Raw genomic sequence first — 14,148 nt, 5'->3', positions numbered from 1 at the left:
CAGTCAAGTAGTGGAAATTGGCTAGCTTTGAGGCAAAAACCCTGCAGACAATGTGTGCTAGGCATGCTTTTGAAAGCCAAGTTTTAACACATAAAGTAGATTTTCTTTCCAATGACAATAATCTGCACCATGCTTCTGCACTACACACCCTTTTTTCCATCAACACCTTCGGCAAGATGAACTACTAAAGCATAGTAACTGCATGCTGCCATGTTTTCAGGTTTGACTATTTACATATATGTACAGCCAATGCAGAATGGCATAATTTTATAGCACAAGGATTTTTGCTAACTAAACTGCAACCGAAAAACAAGAAAGTGCCTTCTCTCAAGAACACAGTGTCCTGTCAAGGGAAGTCACTTGGAAAGGGATCACTCACATTTACATACAGAAGGAAAAGCAATAAAATACAACGTTGTACAACAAATGGCCATAATTGATGGTTAAAGTTTGCACAACGCCTAGGAGGGCCACCTCAAGGAGTATCGAGAATCAGACGACCCAATGGCAGGCATGTCATAAACTTGAAAGGGATCTATTTCAACACCATAGTCCATCAAAGGTCTGTCTTCCAGTTGATCATCATGGTCATACACAAAATCAGGAATCTTAATCTGTCCCTTCCTAATGTAATCCCAGATAAATTCTAGACGATTTACATACTTCAGTTTCCAGTATAAACTGCATAACACATCAAAAACTGCATGAGCACATCTGCAACAATTAGTTGTAATGAATTATTTGAATCAAAATGCAAACTCAGCTTAATACTCACCCTGTACTCAAGAAGAAACGGCCAAGGGTTGCAAAAAATAGTCTTGACTGAAGCCCTGGATGTAGGAAATACACCACCTGAAGCCTTTCCTTAAAAGCCGGAGGAAGTTCTTCATAGATCAACCACAAAGTAGACACGTTGGGGCAATTTTCACTCCTTTGAACAGAGGTATGAATTAGAAAGTGAACTAATATCAAATTGCTTCATATGTTCTCATAACAGTGAGGTCGCTTTTTGGTGCTTGCAATAGTGTGCCTTTCTTTCCACGATTGTTTGAGCCTTAATTCAGATACTCGATATTTATATTTTCTGTAAAAAGGTGCTGTATATAATCTAATTTCTAGATATATATGATTTTGGGTGCTTGCAATAATGTTTTCTAGCCTTATTTTCCACTAGTGTTTGAGCCTTCATAATTCAGATTTTTGATATTTATGCTTCTTGGTTTTCTATAAAAAGTTTTCTAACCAATTAATGCACGCTACAACAACATGCAAAAGGAGAGACAGAACAAGTTATTTTATCTATTAATTCCCTGCACATAGATATCTATGCTTCTTGGTTTCCTGTAAAAAGTGTTCGAAGCAGTTTAAGGCACACTCAAGTAACATGTAAAAGGAGAGGGAGTAAGTTGTTTTATTCGTTAATTGACTACAAAGTGCAGGTCCCATTGACCAAGCATCTTCTGTCAATCAACTATATAACTACAATATAAAGTCATATCTTCCAACTTACACTCTCTTCTTCTTCTTGCGTCTCCCCGGCATTCGTTTTCAAGCCATTATAAATATGTCTGTCAAGAACAGTTGGTCAATCATGTTTTTCTTTTAATTCTGATCACATAAACACAAACAAACCATGTAAGAGCTTCTGCACTGATATCCAAGATGCAGAAGAAGACCAGACATATTATAAACACTGCACATTTTTGAAATTTTAGCAAACAGGAAGAGTTATGAAGTTTTTCTTCATGACAGGATATATTATTCTTTACATAGAAGGTACATCAAAAGTTAATTCAACAGTCAAAATACAAATTTGACTATAGGAGTAGTTCTTCAGTCAAGTAGTGGAAATTGGCTAGCTTTGAGGAAAAAACCCTGCAGACAATGTGTGCTAGGCATGCTTTTGAAAGCCAAGTTTTAACACAAAAAGTAGATTTTCTTTCCAATGACAATAATCTGCACAACACACCCTTTTTTCCATCAACACCTTCGGCAAGATGAACTACTAAAGCATAGTAACTGCATGCTGCCATGTTCTCAGGTTTGACTATCTACATATATGTACAACCAATGCGGAATGGCATAATTTTATAGCACAAGGATTTTTGCTAACTAAACTGCAATAGAAAAACAAGAAAGTGCCTTCTCTCAAGAACAGAGTCTCCTGTCAAGGGAAGTCACTTGGAAAGGGATCACTCACATTTGCATACAGAAGGAAAAGCAAGAAAATACAATGTTGTACAACAAATGGCAATAATTGATGGATAAAGTCTGTACACTGCCTAGGAGGCCCATCACAAGGAGTATCGAGAATCAGACGATCCAATGGCAGGCATGTCATAAACTTGAAAGGGATCTGTTTCAACACCATAGTCCATCAAAGGTCTGTCTTCCAGTTGATCATCATGGTCATACACAAAATCAAGAATCTCAATATGTCCCTTCCTAATGTAATCCCAAATAAATTCTAGACGATTTACATACTTCAGTTTCCAGTATAAACTGCATAACACATCAAAAACTGCATGAGCACATCTGCAACAATTAGTTGTAATGAATTATTTGAATCAAAATGCAAACTCAGCTCACCTTGCACTCAAGAAGAAATGGCCAAGGGTTGCAAAAAATAGTCTTGACTGAAGCCCTGGATGTAGGAAATACACCACCTAAAGCCTTTCCTTAAAAGCCAGAGGAAGTTCTTCATAGATCAACCACAAAGTAGACATGCCGGGGCAGTTTTCACTCCTCTGAACAGAGGTATGAATTAGAAAGTGGACTAATATCAAATTGCTTCATATGTTCTCATAACAGTGAGGTCAAATAGTATTCACATAATCTCCGTAGCATTAGGATTGACATGGTTTGATCAATAGATAAATACCTCTAAAGGCATCCCTGCCAAGTTCAAGGGCACAGTCTGCCAAGCATTTTCTGCTGCTCTCTTGTCCTTGCACTGTTGTCAATGCTTATGGAATAGAAGAAATAATTCAAAATTCATCCTCAAATTTTGAAAAAACCATTATTAATCAAATGCATCTAAAAGACCATAACAAAAGACCATTAGTAATCAAATGATCCTAAGAGACCATAAGAAAATCCATGTAGCTGATGGTTGAATTTACTTTTGCACCATTTCGAACAGTGATATTGGTAGGCCCTGTTTCTCTCGATTGCTGTGCAATGAGGGATCTAACTTTGCTGCCACCTAACCATGGATGCAGAGGATCTAATCAAGATAAATGCTTAGATTATTCATTTTACTACCCAATACCCACTACTCACAAATCTACCACCGAATTTTCCAGACTGAGGAATAATTGAAATTCTCGGCTTAAAGAAAGGCAAATGCTGCATGGTTAACCTCTTTCTCAATGATTACTGGCGCTCCGTATTCGTAAGCCACTTGCTATCAGATAAAAAAGAAAATTGAAAAACACGGAACATAAATTTACAGGAATGGAGGATGTATATCACTTCACATCGTTGCATGAAATTCTTGCATGAGAATTTTAAAATCAAATCAATTCCCCATTTATTGAGCCAATCATATTTGTAACCAATAATAAGAGGGATAGACACAAAGAATTTTAAGATAAATATACTCTGCGTTACCTGTGTCGCCTCATCACTCAATTGCTGGAACTCTGCACTCGCCGTACATTCCTTCAACCTGTTTAAACCCTCTTTCATATATATATATATATATATATATATATATATATATATATATATATATATATATATATATATCTATACACGAAAGCTAATATGGATCTACGATTCTATACTATTTTAACTTGTAGAGTTGTAACCTGTAGAATTGAGATAAAAACGAACGTCAACAATTCATCTAGAGCAACCAACCTGGAGCTGAGGGGTTTGCCATGGCAGAATTAGCACTACCAATTTTGTTCAGTTTACCGAGGCATAATGATATAGCCCAGGTGTGATACAGTAAGAACAAACTGGCAATATCGTTTCAGCTAAATTTGGTGAGCTCAGAGGTGTGTTTGCCTCTCAAGCCCAATTATTCATGCTCATGCAAAAGGAGAGACAGAACAAGTTATTTTATCTATTAATTCCCTGCACATAGATATCTATGCTTCTTGGTTTCCTGTAAAAAGTGTCCGAAGAAGTTTAAGGCACACTCAAGTAACATGTAAAAGGAGAGGGAGTAAGTTGTTTTATCCGTTAATTGACTACAAAGTGCAGGTCCCATTAACCAGATCAACCACTAGTAAGGTTACTTCTTTAGTGCTTAAATGGAATAAAATACATACTTTGGACTACAAAGTGCAGGTCCCATTGACAAGATCAACCACTAGTAAGGTTACATCTTTAGTGCTTAAATGGAATAAAATACATGCTTTGGACTGAAATTCTTGTTTTTTCAATGATGCTGGTGTATTAAAAGCCAAAAGATAGACAAGTTATTGTTGTTCTCTCTGTTAATTCCCTGCAAGGTGCTGATCCCCATTTACAAGATCAACCTTTAGAAGGGTTATTTTTTAATGTTTAAATGGCAGACAAGATAAGCTTTGGGCTAAAATTTAAGGCACACAAAGAGATACATGCTAAGAGAGAGACAAAGTTGTTTTACCTGTTAATTCCTTACAAAGTGCAGGTCCCCATTGACAACATCAACCTCCCTATTGTTTAAAAGGAATACAAGATAAGCTTTGGACCAAATTTCTTGTTTTTACAATGATGCTTGTGTATTAAAATCCAAAGGATATACATATTATTGTTGTTCTAGCTTATAACTCACTACATAAGTGGAGGCCCCCGTTGACAAGATCAACCTTTAGTGGAGTTATACTTTTTAATGTTTAAATGAAATACAAGATAAGGTTTGGACAAAAATTCTGCATTCACATTCAACATTTTTTGAATGCACCTAAAAGACCATAACGAAATACCATTATTAATGAAATGCTCCTAAGAGACCATAACAAAATCCATGTAGCTGATGGTCTTCTACACTACACACCCCTTTTTCCATCAACACCTTCGGCAAGATGAACTACTAAAGCATAGTAACTACATGCTGCCACGTTTTCAGGTTTGACTATTTACATATATGTACAACCATTGCGGAATGGCATAATTTTATAGCACAAGAATTTTTACTAACTAAACTGCAATAGAAAAACAAGAAAGTGCCTTCTCTCAAGAACACAATCTCCTGTCAAGGGAAGTCACTTGGAAAGGGATCACTCACGTTTGCATACAGAAGGAAAATCAAGAAAATACAATGTTTTACAACAAATGGCCATAATTGATGGATAAAGTTTGCACAGTGCCTAGGAGGCCCATCTCAAGGAATATCGAGAATCAGACGATCCAATGGTAGGCATGTCATAAACTTGAAAGGGATCTATTTCAACACCATAGTCCATCAAAGGTCTGTCTTCCAGTTGATCATCATGGTCATACACAAAATTAGGAATCTCAATCTGTCCCTTCCTAATGTAATCCCAGATAAATTCTAGACGATTTACATAATTCAGTTTCCAGTATAAATTGCATAACACATCAAAAACTACATGAGCACATCTGCAACAATTAGTTGTAATGAATTATTTGAATCAAAATGTAAACTCAGCTTAATACACACCCTGCACTCAAGAAGAAATGGCCAAGGGTTTCAAAAAATAGTCTTGACTAAAGCCCTGGATGTAGGCAATACACCACCTGAAGCCTTTCCTTAAAAGCTGGAGGAAGTTCTTCATAGATCAACCACAAAGTAGACATGCCGGGGCAGTTTTCACTCCTTTGAACAGAGGTATGAATTAGAAAGTGAACATCAAATTGCTTCATATGTTCTCATAATAGTGAGGTCAAATAGTCTTCACCTAATCTCCGTAGCATTAGGACTGACATGGTTTGATCAATAGAGAAATACCTCTATAGGCATCCCTGCCAAGTTCAAGGGCACAGTCTGCCAAGCATTTTCTGCTGCTCTCTCGTCCTTGCACTGTTGTCAATGCTTCTAGAATAGAAGAAATAATTCAAAATTCATCCTCAAATTTTGAAAAAACTATTATTAATCAAATGACCATAACAAAATACCATTATTAATCAAATGCTCCTAAGAGACCATAAGAAAATCCATGTAGCTGATGGTTGAATTTACTTTTGCACCATTTTGACCAGTGATATTGGCAGGCCCTGTTTCTCTCAATTGCTGTGCAATGAGGGATCTAACTTTGCTACCACCTAACCATGGATGCAGAGGATCTAATCAAGGTAAATGCTCAGATTCTTGATTTTACTACCCAATACCCACTACTCACAAATATACCACTGAATTTTCCAAACTGAGGAATAATTGAAATTCTCGGCTTAAAGAAAGGTAGACGCTGCATGGTTAACCTCTTTCTCAATGATTACTGGTGCTCCATATTCGTAAGCCGTCTGCTATCAGATAAAAAAGAAAAACGAAAAACACTAAACATAAATTTACAGGAATGGAGGATGTATATCACTTCACATCGTTGCACGAAAATTTTAAAATCAAATCAATTCCCCATTTATTGAGCCAATCTTATTTGTAACTAATAATCAGAGGGATAGACACAAAGAATTTTAAGATAAATATACTCTGCATTACCTGTGTTGCCTCATCACTCAATTGCTGGAACTCTACACTCGCCGTACATTCCTTCAACCTGTTTAAACCCTCTTCCATATATAGATATATATATATATATATATATATATATATATATATATACACGAAAGCCAATATGGATCTACGATTCTATATTATTTTAACTTGCAGAGTTGTAACCTATATAATTGAGATAAAAACGAACATAAACAATTCATATAGAGCAACCAACCTGGAGCTGAGGGGTTTGCCATGGTAGAATTAGCACTACCAATTTTGTTGAGTTTACCGAGGCCATTCTCAGGGCGAGGGCCTGTGAGAGTACTGTTACACTGCTTATCCAACAACCCCATTGCTCTTATTTCTCCCTCTATGTAAACAGATAGGGTTATTCAGAGTTAGTGATACCCAAATCCCAGCAACCGAAATGGGAGATATCGCTTACTTGAAATTTAACAACATCATGATGGAGGATTACGAAACCTTAGCACTTCTATTGATTCTAAAATTGTCCACTAGGTCAACTGAAACTCCTGCCCCTGCCTCTGCCATTGGCCCTGCTGCATGCTCTGTTACTGGCTGTCTTGATGAAATTAGCCATGCTGCTGGATCTACTAAATCTCCGTCTGTCACTAGTAGTGCTTAAAGAAGGGCTGCTGCTGGAACCCAGTAAACAGCTCCAAGTCCTGAGTAAACAAGGTCTTAGAATGTGTTGCCTGGCAGTCTCCACCTCTCAAAGAACAAAAACACACCAAATAGATGACAATGGACAAGACAGCCATGCAGATTATGGGGAAATAGATTGAATTCGGCGAGAGGATGAGTACAACGTCAGATTTTCTGATGCCAAGGCCGGCTAAACCAGCGGCAAGTGACTTTACGCTCTGCCATAGTTGGGGAAATGTGGTGGTTTCCCCAGTGGCAGAGTCGATGAGGGCTATGCGGCCATTGTGGCGAAGCGAGGAGACGTAGGTGGGGAGATCCAGAAATTCGTCTTGGGGAAAATCCACTGGTTTTCGATTGCTGTAGTACGTCTGGTTGGAGCTACAATATCCGCTGCAGGGATCGATCTGGACACCCATTGCTCTGTGAAATAACTTTGTTCGCTTCAGCTTCCCAGTGCAGGCTCATTCCAAACCCTGCGACGGTTGCGGTGACGTGAGGTTATCGTGAACAGTTACAACCACTCAACTACCTTCCCTTAATCGAATGATTAACAATCCTCTAATCATCTAACACATAATCTAACGGCACACAAGGATGACAGGTAGATTTTAGGGAAGTTCATTTCAGAGGGAAACGCCTTACGACGTAAATATGGCATGGAGTGATAAATTGTGGTCAAATTTCTCTATAATATCGCGTGCATTGCTAAATTTATTTGATTTCATTGCTTCAGGGTTGGCGTGGAAGGTGGCGACTAGTTTGAAAGTGATGTTGGGTAAATATCCTTGGTTGGGAAGTAGTCAATGCCATTAATTACCTCGAGCCCTTCTTGACAGGTTCAGAGACAAGGGTGTCTCTTGTCTTTCCCATATAATTAACCCAGATTATACCACTGCCTTTCCCATATAATTAACCCAGATTATACCACTATATGGCGACAAGGGTGGATTATGGCACATGATTTGTAGATCAATAAGGAATTCAAGGGAATTTGGACGGTTTAATTGGAAGCGTTGGTAAATGGTCATATCAAAATTTCTAAAGAGAAGGATGAGTCGGTTTAGGCTCATTCTCCAGATGGTACTTATACTCTAAAGGTGGGTTATATTCATTTAAATGTGGAAGCTATGAATGGAGTAGAGATGTGGTGGTGGAAAGGGGTATGTAGGATTAAGAGCTTGTAAAGTCACGTCTTTTTATGTGGTATATCTTGGAAAAAAGGGTCTCTACATGGGAAAAATTATAGAAGAGGAACAATATTGGGACTCGGTGGTACCCTTTATGCCAATCAAATAGTGATTTTATCGAGCATCTCTTCATTGATTGCCCTTTTGTTGTCATATATGGTATATATGTCATTCGATATGTGGTAAATTATGTGTTTGGAAATGACCTTCATTGGAGGAGCGATGGCTATCTTGGATACAAAACAAGAATACTAAACCCTTCCACTTCTCATTTGTTTGGGTGTTTGGTTGGCCCGAAACAAAGAAAATTTTCAAAACTTGTCCTCTATTCTAGACAAGGTGGTTGCTAAAGTAGGGGATATTTTGGGTCACTTTCTGTAGCTTATGGTTTCCATCCGTGCAAGAAACGTTTCTCATGTAGAGGATGGTATTTCTCATCTATGGGGTTTCTTCAACGGGATGAATAGGTGGAGGATCACGAATGTGGTGGCGGTTTTATCTTACGTTGTTTTTATCAACACCTTTTCAAATTTAGTATTAGGTTAGGGAGTGGCACAAATGACTTGGACGAATTATTATCTCGTCATTATTTAGTGGTTTTTTCTAGAGGTGGAGGATCACGAATGTGGTGGCGGTTTTATCTTACGTTGTTTTTATCAACATCTTTTCAAATTTAGTATTAGGTTAGGGAGTGGCACAAATGACTTGGACGAATTATTATCTCGTCATTATTTAGTGGTTTTTTCTAGAGAAATTGGTTTTTAACAATTTGGTTTTTAACGACTTCAAGTGTTTGGTGAATATTTTCTAGTCATAAACTACATTAATGTGATTCAACAATGTCACATTATTCACCTAGTTCATATTTTGGAGGGTTTACAAAGAATAAAGCTTGATTATTCATATTTTTCATACACTCATATTTACAAAGATAGAAACAATGAGGTAGATTGGTTTTCTAAGGAAGGCCTCTAGTTAGATTGGGGCTCTTGGAACATTAAAGAAGTCATAAATGATAGTTCACTACAACTATTATCACAAGCCTGTTATGGATGCTCAAAACTCACAACACTACAACGTTGTTTTTTTTTGTCTTTTTGCCATTAATCTTTCATCATAAACATTGTTGTCTGGTTTATCATGGAAATATTGTTTGGAGCTTTTTTGGTTCACTTCTTGCATTGTCTCTTTTTTGTTAATAGTGCTTATATTTTTTGGCTCTAATTTTTTTAAGATCTAACAAAAACTTATCGAATACTCTTTTGCAAAATGTAATTTTGTTTATTATTATAAATATAATTACGATTTTTTTTCGTGGAAAAAAATAATATTACTAATAAAAAATTAAATAATACAATTTCATATAATTCTAACTAAAATTTTAAATTAATGCTATTAAAGGGTTCAAAATTATTTTAGTTTTTATAATTTTATTTTATTCATGCAACAATGACACGCAGCATTTTCAGGAAAAACAAAATCACCTTTCAAAGATTTGGAATCTTCCTACGTTCTTACTTATAGCAAAATTTGATGCACCAAAATAAATGTATAACACTAACATTACACATATGTTAACGAAAATATTTTGGAATGTTGGGTGAACAAAAAGTTAAGAATTGTTATGTGAGATAAACGAAGTATACACATGATTATTTTTTTTCCTTTTAAAAGATTATATATATATATATTATAGAAACATATTTTATATTATTAATATTTTTTTTTCTCGGTAAAACTATGCTAATATATTATGTACAGAAGACAAAATTTACATCATAACAAAACAGAGAGAACCAGGCTCTGGGAATATCATCCAGGAGCAGCTGAGGCCAATCAAAAGAGCTAGCCCACGCAGGGGCGCCAAACAGAGAATCTAAACCATCCAAAAGAGCTAGCCCACGCAGGGGCGCCGACCAGAAATCTGAATTATCCCACGCAGGGGAGACTGACATTATCCAGCCCATTAACGAAGTTTCTAGGACACAAACAAAAAGCACAGATGCCAAAACTAAGCTAATACAGACAGCATTAGAGACCAGAAGACCAGACAGAAGAGCCATGTAAACCTTGAGCTCGGGCATCGCTATTCGTCCATTTGCACCTCCTCTACCCGGCACCAACCGTAAGCCTCCCTTTCAGCAGCAGTGGGGGCAGTGTCTTCTGCTTCGCTGGTCCTCGCCCTCTGATCCAGCATGCTTTTCGAGACATTCTCCAGGTCTGAGGCAGGATCCTTTACTTCTTTCTCCGGGCCAGTATCAGGATCCTTTGCTTCTTGCACCTTGCTGTCAGCTTTCCCCTGCCCATGTTCATCCAGAGAGTCATTGTCTTCCTGGGAATTTTCAATGAACAGGACCGAAACGTGCGCACTAATCTGGGGGTTGTTCATGGAACTGCTAAAGTTGAAAATAGCAGAGCCGAAGGCGGGCAAGGAAGCCGAGCTCGATGCACCAGCGTCCATGAATTGACTTGAATGAAGGGGATTAGCTCCAGTGGAGCGAATGTTATGGCAATGACAACAGTGGGCGGAAGTATCAGCAACGTGAGTGCGAGAGGTTCCTCCCCTGGAAGTGCCTCGACGGCTAAGCATACGCTGTCGAGGTCTCACCATCCTTACAGGGGTCGAGGAGAGGAAATTCAAACAGACCACGGAATAATCCAAACAGACAGCGTGAGGAACAGACTGCGGAATAACCCAAACAGACAGCGAGACGATCCCAGCGGAGACGGAGAGGCAGGGCATCTGAGATTGCAGAGACCTGCCAGAAGGAAGAACCAGCAACATTCCCTGACCTGACGCAGCGACATGGTTTATAGCCTCAGCTACCTCACCTTGGAACGCGCCCGCCATAACTGCAACCTCCACTTGAGCCGAATAGCCGTGCAGGGCATTTACTATGCTCTGCTGCATAGACTTATACCAGCTGCCTATAACGCCTGTGCCAGCCTTAGCTCCGACGTCTGCCACGTGATGGCATATGGCCGGCATGTGGCTTGCGGCACACTCCCGTCCCATCCTAACTAACACCCGCATCCGGGGTATATTATTAATATTAAAAAAATAAGATAATTATATTTTTATTTTTATTTATTTATTATATTATTAATAAAATAATTAAGATCTAAAAATATATTTTTTTAAAATGTAATAAGATTTTTAATTATAAAGATTTATCTTTATTTTATTATAGAGGTTTTTAATCTACAAATAAGATTTGTTATATACAATGGCTTATCAATATCACATGCTTAAAAACTTATGCTCTATTTTATATGACACTTATAACATTTATTTTAATTAATCAATTTAATTAAAAGTGAAAAAGAACATAACTAATTTGAAGATATATCTCGACCTTTGATTTATGTCTAGTACTAAGAATATTTTAGAATATTTTATGGGGGTTTAATTAAGCCCATAGGCGTGTCTATTTTTTAATGCGACATCCAAAATTTTAATTTAATTATTAATAATTACTAAGTGGATGTTACAAAATATTCATGATAGTATACACAAATCAAAGGTTGAGATTTATTTTCAAAGTTACATCTATTGATGCACATCCAACTTCCAAGTAAAATACCTTTGACTAAGACCTAAGGATCTTTCATTTACTAAGGGAGTTGGTTCTCTAATTGTCAACTATTTATAATTTTCTTTTGTTTTAGGAAGATTAGAATATTGGTGTAATTCGTATGGAATGGGATCTTCTTCTAAGATGAAGTCTCGGAAGGTTGTATGAGTTAGAGAGATTTTGGGATAGAATAGATTTTTTGAGAGGATTTTTTGGTTCTAGAAGATTCTTAGGAGTTTATTAGTCGAGTGAATTATAGATCTAAACTACCTATAGTTTATGATCCCTTTGTAGGCCATAAGGCCAATAGGTGTGAATTCAATGTAAATTTTGCAGGAAAAGGTATGTTGTAAATATTGTTTGTATATTCATTAATAGAGGAGTTCTTTGTTCGATCATTTAGAGATATATATCAAACCTTTTTTTATAGCTTGTAAGTGCTCCCCATTAATAAGACAATTGTGCTGCAGGCATGCTACAATGAAGCTCAGAAGGGAGAGTGCTTTAGAGAAATAATGTGGGAGTTGATACAGGGATAAAAGCTTTTTGTAATTTTCAATGATCAACTACTAGTCATGGATCAACCAGCTGGATCAACAATTCAATTTAATCATAGTTATTAGAGAAAAGGCATAGTGGAAGCTTGAAGACTACAGAGGGCCAAAAGAAAAGAAAGCCATAGAGAGGAGTGCGTGGAAGTTTGAAGTTAGGCTTATGCAGGGGAAACACAGTGGTGGCCAAGAATATAACAAAAGCAAGAGTGGACGACTTAATTTTTTTCATGTTGATGGCAATACATTAATTAATAAAAGTCGTGGAAACAAAAAAATCTCATCAATAGACAACATCAGGGTGATGTGTCACTGGAGGTCTTCCCCATAAGAACAAAGGGGAATCATACATAGGAGTGTTGGGATGTTTAATCGTTCAGTGAACATCCCAGTGAGCTAGCATAGAAAGCATTAAGATGATATAGAACTTGTATAATTGGATGGGCGACCAACAAAGGGCACATGAGGGAGGATTGACTCCTCCTAGAAGGTTAACATAGTAGATAAGGTCAAAGGTTGGGGATGTTATTTAATGGAGGTCTAGATCAATTAATGATAGAAAGTATTCTTGTTTCCTAGGTTCTGTCTCCTCGGGAGGTTCAAAAAGTGTGCAGCAAAGGGAAAAACTGAGGTGACGAGGACCCTGGTTGAAATGGAAGCCAATAGATGTGTGAGAGGTTAGGGTGATTCATAGCACTTTATTGGTGCACAAGATAAATAAGGGGCCCACGAGAAATGTTGACTCATAGAAGCACAAGCCCTTCTTACATTATTTAAAAGGGTTGGGGACGATAATTAACGGAGGCTGGGAGAACGACAATCGAAGGAAATAATTATCGTTCCCGAGATTCTATTTCCCGGTGGATTTTACTACGCACAATTTTGGACGGGACGGGATGATGTAAAGCCAAGAAACATGTTGGGGTAGATTAATAGTTCATTTCTAGAGTTTAGTAACATATCACGATGCTTGGTTTCATGACGTGAAGCGAGAGGAAAGTTTAAGTGTTCGTAGTTAATAAGAGTGGGACCGACCTAAAACATATGTATACGTGTGTGTCTTGGATCTGGTAGCTATATTTGGATAAATCTTAAATTTAGCGGTTTTGTATTACCTTAAGGCTCTTCCCACTTAAATCTAAATGTGGCTTTAAATGAGATATATCCCCCTAATTTGGGTTTAAGTAAGTTCTTTTTGCCCTAAGTTGGGCTTTGTGGGGATTTTATTAAGCTGAAATATTTGCGCAAGCAGTATTAGGTCAGTATCATCTATGCTTTTTCTCTATTTAATTAAATTTATTAATTTGAAAAATTATTACATGAACAAGTGTCATATGAAGTAAGTTAGAACCTTTTTAGGTATGTGGAAATTTTAAAGCTGTGGTAATGGCATTGTAGCAAAGCATATCTACACATTAAGAATCCTAATAAAATGATAAAATGGGAGTAAATCCTCATTCTTAAGAATCATGTTCCATGATTTTTTAAATGAATATGTGTTTAAATTTTATAGTAGTTTTTTATTTTTTATTTTTTATTTTTATAAATAATAATAA

At 37.1% G+C, this 14,148-nt stretch overlaps 1 protein-coding gene across 1 annotated transcript; it reads right to left on the bottom strand.

Moving 5' to 3' along the window:
- Positions 1-461: 461 nt before the first annotated feature.
- LOC149196356 (uncharacterized) lies at positions 462-2,033 on the bottom strand. The gene is made up of 4 exons (XM_089408263.1): positions 1,970-2,033; positions 1,633-1,693; positions 776-931; positions 462-681 (listed from the first exon to the last, which is right to left on the bottom strand). The coding sequence occupies exons 1-4, from the start codon at positions 2,031-2,033 to the stop codon at positions 462-464; spliced, it is 501 nt and encodes a 166-aa protein (XP_089264389.1).
- Between the last annotated feature and the right edge of the window lie 12,115 nt (positions 2,034-14,148).

Source organism: Pinus tabuliformis, chromosome 2_2, assembly GCF_031772625.1.
Source record: "Pinus tabuliformis cultivar Carrire ecotype Pingquan chromosome 2_2, CPIR1, whole genome shotgun sequence".
Lineage (NCBI taxonomy): Eukaryota > Viridiplantae > Streptophyta > Pinopsida > Pinales > Pinaceae > Pinus > Pinus tabuliformis.
This window is presented reverse-complemented; position numbering and strand designations above follow the sequence as displayed.